Here is a 7,919-nt window from a genome sequence, read left to right as displayed (position 1 = left end):
TATAATTTAAGTGGATGGTTAATCCTCTTGGGTCTGAGATTCACAGCGCAGCAAAGGCTGCAACCACCCTCCACCGCGTCATTCTTACGAAGACGCCACCAAATCAAACCAAATTGCACTCTAATTCAAATACGCTTCTGTTCTCTCTCTCTCCCCCCAAACCCAAGTTTCCCCATTTGTTTCCAAGTTGCACTTCAAATTCATCACACTTTTTCCATTCATCTCAAATTCTCTCCAATTTCAAACCCTAACCCTAGCCTCTCTGCAGATGAACCCCTACGATAACAGATACTCTGACGCCGCTTCTTATCGCAACCGTCGCAGGTTTATTCATTCTTCATTCTTACCTCATCCAGGCTTTTTTCCTTTTTCTCATCATGCTCCTTACTTTGATATCAAAACGCACGCGTTTAAATCCTTTTCACTTTGCAGCGATATCCTCGGTTCTGGACCATTCATGCCGCCTCCTGTTGTAGGTCGTGGTGCTGCGGTCCCCTACGGTGCCCCTCCGGTCCCTTATGGTGCAGGAAGAGGAGCTCCGAATGCCTTCGGGTCCTCGTCGGTAACTTCCTTTACGCCCCCTCCTGGTGGTTTCAATATAGGCCGAGGCGGTGGTGGACTTGGTAATGGCCATGCTGGTGGCAGAAAAGACGGCGGAGGTCGTTACGGTACTGGTGGAAGAGGTCGCGGAGGTACTGGTAGAAACGGCGGAACTGGTAGAGGCGGTGGAAGCGGTTTTAGGGGAGGCAGAAGTCATGGTGGTGGAAGAGGAGGAGGAGGTGGTAGACATGGTGGACGGTCATCGAAGGATGAATTGAACAAGATTTCCTTGCCAAAGCAGGATTTTAAGAATTTGGTCCCTTTTGAGAAGAATTTCTACGTTGAGTCCCCTGCAGTGAGGGCCATGTCCGATCAAGAAGTGATGCATTATCGTGCCAGTAGAGAAATAACAGTGCAAGGCCATGATGTGCCGAAACCCATTCGGATGTTCCATGAGGCCAGGTTTCCTGGTATAACTTTTTTCACGGCATTTTTCTCATGCTTAAAGGCTGAAAGCGATTGTTTTATATTATTTCTTGTGTGTCATGTGTCTGTTTTTGTGATATTTGATTTGATTCTAGATTACTGCCTTGAGGTGATTGAAAACCTGGGATTTGTTGAGCCGACTCCAATCCAGGCCCAGGGTTGGCCGATGGCTCTTAAAGGCAGAGATTTGATTGGCATTGCGGAGACTGGCTCCGGCAAAACTTTGTCATATCTGCTTCCTGCTTTGGTGCATGTCAGTGCACAACCTCGACTGTGTATGTATTGGATCTGCTGTTTAATCTAATCTGGTGAACACAAAGTTTCCTTGTTCATAATAGTCCATTTATTTCTATATAATGATGGATGTGTTTGCTGATTTTCAGCACATGGGGATGGTCCCATTGTCTTAGTTTTAGCACCAACTAGAGAGTTAGCTGTTCAAATTCAAGAAGAAGCTCAGAAATTCGCAGGACGGGCAAATATTAGAACTACATGCATCTATGGTGGTGCACCAAAGGGACCTCAAATTCGTGACCTTCAAAGGGGTACTTGTCTTTTCTTGTGTTTTTTGAATGACTTATTTCTGTTGTGGAACTTAAAATTGGTTGTTTAACTTTGGGGCTTTGCAGGTGTAGAGATTGTTATTGCTACACCAGGTCGCCTTATAGATATGCTGGAAGCTCAGCACACAAACTTGCAGAGAGTTACTTACCTTGTCTTGGATGAAGCTGATAGGATGTTGGACATGGGTTTTGAACCTCAGATAAGGAAAATTGTAGGCCAGGTATTGTGCTCAATTAACTGTCAACATGGAAGTAGTGTGAAAATATAATTAATTAAAACTGTTTTCCTTAGAAGAGCATCTTATTCATTCCCTGTAATCAAGTTTAGCTTTATAGCTCATGACATACTTTTATATACAGCTGTAAAATCATATTAAATACATTAGCTTTAGTTACAATCTTTCAGTGACTTTGGTTAAACAGATTCGACCAGATAGACAGACGTTATATTGGAGTGCTACATGGCCAAAGGAGGTTGAAGCTCTGGCAAGGCAGTTCCTGCGCAACCCATATAAGGTTACTGAATCATGCTCTTGCTATCTTTTTGTTGATAATCTTATCATTTGGGATATCTTTATTATAGGTAATTATTGGGTCACCGGAACTGAAAGCAAACCAATCTATAAATCAAGTTGTTGAAGTTGTGACAGATGCAGAGAAATATAACAGGTTTATATCCTCAACGGTAAAAGATAGTGACTATTGTCTTTGCATGCTAGATTGATTCTTTACCTTTGTGAATGCAGATTGATTAGATTGCTGAAAGAAGTGATGGATGGGAGCCGAATTCTAATATTTATGGAGACAAAAAAGGGATGTGATCAAATTACAAGACAATTGAGGATGGATGGATGGCCAGCTCTATCCATCCATGGTGATAAAAACCAGGCTGAAAGAGACTGGGTTTTGGCTGAGTTTAAGAATGGTAGAAGTCCAATAATGACTGCCACTGATGTTGCTGCACGGGGTCTTGGTAGGATCACTGTGTATTAAGAATCATAGGAATTTTGGAATAGGTCTAAAACTTTAACCATAGGTGAGTCGGCCGGCTGCTGTCCAGTTCTTGATATAATTTGTGGTTTGGGTTCATGGGGGAGCATATTGTCACTTTGTCAGGGTGTTGGGACCGCCTGTAACTTGACCAGGGGATCAATGAGTTGCATTCAGTGGTGAAATTATTTTACTGCAGTAAGTGGACTGCCTCTTGTTATTAATCTGAGAACTATCCTTTTCAAATGTCAAGTTACATGGATGCCTGAGGCAGAGTTCCATTGGTATGGCTTGGATGTTTATCCAAAATTTGAGGTGGTACATCGTGTTGTGTTATCCTGAAAATGTGATAAATTGGGTTATTCGTGCATTTTACATGGTTGGGAAAGCAAGATTGATTATCAATTATAAACTAGTGTTGCCAATGCAAGTCATACCACATTATCACCACTTGTAAATTTTTTAACAACATAGTTATCCCCATCCACAGTTATGGAGCTGGTTACTCTCTGCAGCCTGGTTGACTAATGCATACTTAGTAGATAATTGGATGTGGTAGACGGCAGTGATGGTGAGGCTGCTCCTTATCCCTGAAAGGTTAAGGTGGGCACATTTATTTGATGAATGTGTTTACTTGAGTTTGATCTCTTAAAATCTTAAGGAGCAGGGATAAGGAATTTTGCAGTTTTCTCCATGTCTGAATCATGACTCTTGCTGACTTTTACATGTTCTCTTTCCTTGTAGATGTGAAAGACATAAAATGTGTGGTCAATTATGATTTTCCTTCAAGCCTGGAAGATTATGTACACAGAATTGGTCGAACTGGTCGTGCAGGGGCTAAAGGGACTGCGCACACCTTCTTCACACATGCTAATGCTAAGTATGCGAGGGCTCTGATAAAGATTTTACAAGATGCAGGTCAGGTTGTGAGTCCTGCACTATCTGCATTGGCTAGGTCAGCTGGTTCTGCTCAATTAGGTAACTAAAATATCCTCTTTGACGCTGATATATGTGAGTGTTCATTGTCGACATGCAAATCATTCTCATCATCGTGCAGGATCCGGAGGAAGCTTTCGATCAAGAGGACGTGGAGGCTTTGGCAACAGAGGTGGAAGATCAGGATCCAATACCATTCCTCTAGGTTCAAAAAGGCCTTGGCATGGTATGTAGCTGATATTGCCTTGAGCAATTTGTATCACTACTATTTATTAGAGAATCGTCATCAAACATTTTTTTGGGGGATTATTACAATAGGTATTTCCCCGCATGACATTTGAAACAACAAATTGATTGCTAGTTTTAGGAAGAGAAACAATTAAATCTTAGAATGACTGTAGTCAAGAAGGTATTTGGTGTAAATAATTAGTACGTGTATCAAGCTAGTTGTAATGGTCTACATGTCGGACCATGGCCTAATGCGTTGTTTGGAATATTTGGTTAGCGTTGGTTGTACTAAATTAGCAGTTCAGATTGCCAGAATATAGTTATGCAAAGTAACTGAAACATTGAGATTATTATTTTTCAATTTGTTTGCGTTACGAGTTATAATCATAGGAGCGGCGTTTATTTCTTAAGATCTAGTTATAGTTATCAACCATGGCATGGCCAAGTAATATAATGCCAATGTATTTATATATCATCGCGGGAAGAGTAATTTGTCTCTTATTTTAATTTATTACTACAAACATAATTAAGAGAAAATATAATAAAAATGTATTTATAATTAAATGTATAGTAAAAATTATATATTGATAAAAAAATTAGAATATCTCTACGACTCCTATAAAATATTCTCTTTATAACTCATCTTCCATACTCTTTTTCAATCATTACCTATCTCCCATAACACATGTAAACATACTAAATTTTCTACTGAAATCAAATACCAGTGTATATCTCGTGTCGTCATAAATGATTCTATAATAATTTTTTTTACTTGATTCGCTTGATCTGATTCTCCTATACTGGATGTGAATGTCGTATTTTGTCTGATCTAACTATAATATTTAAAAAAAAAAGGATCAGTTGATAGGTTAGTCTGTGTTTATTATACTGTATAATAAAAACCAAAAAAAGGAGAAATAAAAAAAAAACAGGCTTGTTATAAGTAACCAAGTTGGCCTAAGGTCAAATAGAGTCATGCGTATTAATGAAGCGTGAAAACACGTGTTCGAAAATCTCTTCGTTACTTCGCGCTCATTACAAAGAGACGTTACTTCTTTCTCAACACGAAACCGCTACACAAAAACACTCATTCTTTTCGAATCTCTCTCAAAATCACTCAAACTTCAGTCACGTTCTCTGCGAAAACCACTACTAGAAAAGAATCACGACAAGACTTCGCCACGAACAAGCAAAAACGAACAAAAGCAGCAACAAATACTACCAAAGATATGAGAAAAACTACTGTTCATTTGAAATCTTGCAATGTGGCATTTCTCCTAGTTGCATTTTAGGATTACTAGATTGATTTGCTTCATTCAGTAGATCAACGTATTGTGATTGTATTTTTACAGTATAACTAGGGCTTTGCATGAAGAAATACTATTCATAATAATTTAAAGCTTATAATGATTTATTCACCACATGGATTGTATTCGGTTTGGTGAGTTTGGTTATTTTTATTCACTTGATATTTAGTGTGTTTAGGGTTTAGGCTTTATTCTGATTGCATTTTTACAATATAACTAGGGTTTTGAATCAAATTTGTTTTTATTTCCATTCAGTTCAGCGGATAGTGTAACTAGGTCTTTGAACTTGATTGTTACTCTATTCAGTTAACTTCTATTGCATGAGAAAATACTATTGATAATAATTGAAAGCTTATAATGATTTATTCACCACATGGATTGTATTCGGTTCGGTGTGCTTGGTTATTTTCATTCACTAGTTATTTAGTGTGTTCAGGGTTTAGGCTTTATTCTGATTGCATTTTTACAATATAACTAGGGTTTTGAATAAAATTTGTTCTTATTTTCATTCAATCCAGTGGATAGTGTAACTAGGTCTTTAAACTTGATTGTTACTTTATTCAGTTAACTTTTATTGCAAGAGGAAATACTATTCATAATAATTGAAAGCTTATAATGATTTATTCACTACATGGATTGTATTCGGTTCGGTGGGATTGATTATTCTCATTCACTAGTTACTTAGTGTGTTCAGGGTTTAGGCTTTATTCTGATTGTATTTTTACAATATAACTAGGGTTTTGAATCAAATTTGTTCTTATTTTCATTCAATCCAGTGGATAGTGTAACTAGGTCTTTGAATTTGATTGTTATTCTATTCAGTTAACTTCTATTGCATGAGGAAATACTATTCATAATAATTGAAAGCTTATAATAATTTATTCACCACATGTATTGTATTCGGTTCGGTGGGCTTGGTTATTCTCATTCACTAGTTATTTAGTGTGTTCAGGATTTAGGCTTTATTCTGATTGCATTTTTACAATATAACTAGGGCTTTGAATCAAATTTGTTCTTATTTTCATTCAATTCAGTGGATAGTGTAACTAGGTCTTTGAACTTGATTGTTACTCTATTCAGTTAACTTCTATTGCACGAGGAAATACTATTCATAATAATTGAAAGCTTATATTGATTTATTCACCACATGTATTGTATTCGGTTCAGTGGGCTTGGTTATTCTCATTCACTAGTTATTTAGTGTGTTCAGGATTTAGGCTTTATTCTGATTGCATTTTTACAATATAACTAGGGCTTTGAATCAAATTTGTTCTTATTTTCATTCAGTTCAGTGGATAGTGTAACTAGGTCTTTGAACTTGATTGTTACTCTATTCAATTAACTTCTATTACATGAGAAAATACTATTCATAATAATTGAAAGCTTATAATGATTTATTCACCACATGGATTGTATTCTCATTCACTAGTTATTTAGTGTGTTCAGGGTTTAGGCTTTATTCTGATTGTATTTTTCCAATATAACTAGGGATTTGAATCAAATTCGTTCTTATTTGCATCCAGTTCAGTGGATAGTTGATGATCAGATATTTTATACGCTTTTTGCCATCATTTTCATATAGTTTTTAGTATGTTTTGTTTAAGTTTTATTAAGTTTTCATAGGTTTTAGTGCAAAATTCACATTTTTGGATTCTATTTTGAGTTTGTGTTTTATGGTGATTTTAGGTATTTTCTGGCTGAAATTGAGGAGCTTGGGCAAAAGTCTGATTCGGAAGCAAAGAATGGACCGCAGATGCTGTCAGGATCTGACCTCCATGCACTCGAAAGAGCTTTTCTGGAGCTACAGAAGCCCAAATAGAACGTTTTTAACGACTATGGAAAGCTAACATCCAGGAATTTACAGAAATATATAATTGTCCATACTTTGTTTAAAAAATGAAGGCCCAAAACTGGCATTCAATGTCCAGCGCCACCAGAGGAGCAACTGGAGTTCAACGCCCAAAAAGGGGTCCCTAGCCAGCGTTCAACGCCCCTAAGGGACATTAGCATGTGGGAGATACTCAATCTCAGTCCAAACACTCACCAAGTGGACCGTAGAAGTGGATTTTTGTACTAAGAGACTAGTTTATCGTATTTCTGTAATCCTTAGTTACTAGACTAGTATATATAGGAGAAGATCAACCTTGTTTAGTACCTTCTACACGATCTTCTTCCTTCCCCATTATTTTCGAACACTACTATGTACAGTATGAGTCATTAACCCTCCTAGGTTAAGGTTAGGAGCTCTGCTGAGTTTTATGGCTTAATAAAAGTATTACTGTTCTATTTCAATTCGTGTTTGATTCTCTCCTAAGATATATCATCGTTCTTCAACCTTATGAATGAGTTGAACCGTCAAAAGTTATCTCTATTCTACATGGGTCCAGCAAGCGTCGTTCATCGGATATCAATGAACCACTAGCTTGAGGATATATCTCTTAGACGGGTAATCCACGACTTCGTTTGGGACTTCTCGAGATATCAGTTCAGCCGAGGTATGGGGAGATTAGGGTCTTTGTGGTAAAGGCTAGAACCAAGGCGCAACATTCTCTGATCCGGAAGATTCGACCTTGTCTGTGGCATTTTGAGTAGGATCACCAAGGGAATGAACTGCAGGAGCTTCACCCTCATTCAGACTGGATGCGCACTGAACCTGGTGTTTAGCCTAGAGGAAGATTGGCGGCCGCTTAAACCGGCGATGATCACATACAGCCTGCTATAGAAGAAATCATTCACAGTTAGAGTAGATAGTAAGAAAGTATTGATCCAAAAGAACAAAGCATCTCCGAATCCTTAACCATCTTCTTATCATTGAATTCACAACCACTGAGTAACGTTATCTTTATTTTACTTTTATGCGCTTTCAACC

General features: G+C 37.7%; 1 protein-coding gene across 3 annotated transcripts; it reads left to right on the top strand.

Moving 5' to 3' along the window:
• The first annotated feature begins 9 nt into the window (after nt 1-9).
• Nucleotides 10-4,104, top strand: LOC107493974 (DEAD-box ATP-dependent RNA helicase 20). 3 transcript variants are annotated; one of them, XM_016115011.3, is made up of 10 exons: nt 10-324; nt 433-1,010; nt 1,122-1,301; nt 1,410-1,571; nt 1,656-1,810; nt 2,013-2,105; nt 2,173-2,258; nt 2,336-2,562; nt 3,324-3,557; nt 3,637-4,104. In XM_016115011.3, the coding sequence occupies exons 1-10, from the start codon at nt 269-271 to the stop codon at nt 3,747-3,749; spliced, it is 1,884 nt and encodes a 627-aa protein (XP_015970497.1). In that variant the 5' UTR covers nt 10-268; the 3' UTR covers nt 3,750-4,104. The 3 variants fall into 3 exon arrangements, 2 of the variants coding, with proteins under 2 accessions (XP_015970497.1, XP_020997931.1); XR_008008010.1 differs by lacking the exon at nt 3,637-4,104 and having other exon boundaries at nt 2,336-3,182; nt 3,324-3,470; XM_021142272.2 differs by lacking the exon at nt 3,637-4,104 and having other exon boundaries at nt 2,336-2,625; nt 3,324-3,467.
• The last annotated feature ends 3,815 nt before the right edge of the window (nt 4,105-7,919 follow it).

This window comes from Arachis duranensis, chromosome 1, assembly GCF_000817695.3.
Source record: "Arachis duranensis cultivar V14167 chromosome 1, aradu.V14167.gnm2.J7QH, whole genome shotgun sequence".
NCBI lineage: Eukaryota > Viridiplantae > Streptophyta > Magnoliopsida > Fabales > Fabaceae > Arachis > Arachis duranensis.
This window is presented reverse-complemented; position numbering and strand designations above follow the sequence as displayed.

Coding starts and splice junctions, on each gene's coding strand:
- LOC107493974 (XM_016115011.3), top strand. CDS start 269: ATGAACCCCTACGATAACAGATACTCTGACGCCGCTTCTTATCGCAAC. Junction 1,302..1,409: donor CAGTGCACAACCTCGACTGT/GTATGTATTGGA, acceptor GCTGATTTTCAG/CACATGGGGATGGTCCCATT. Junction 1,572..1,655: donor AATTCGTGACCTTCAAAGGG/GTACTTGTCTTT, acceptor GGGGCTTTGCAG/GTGTAGAGATTGTTATTGCT.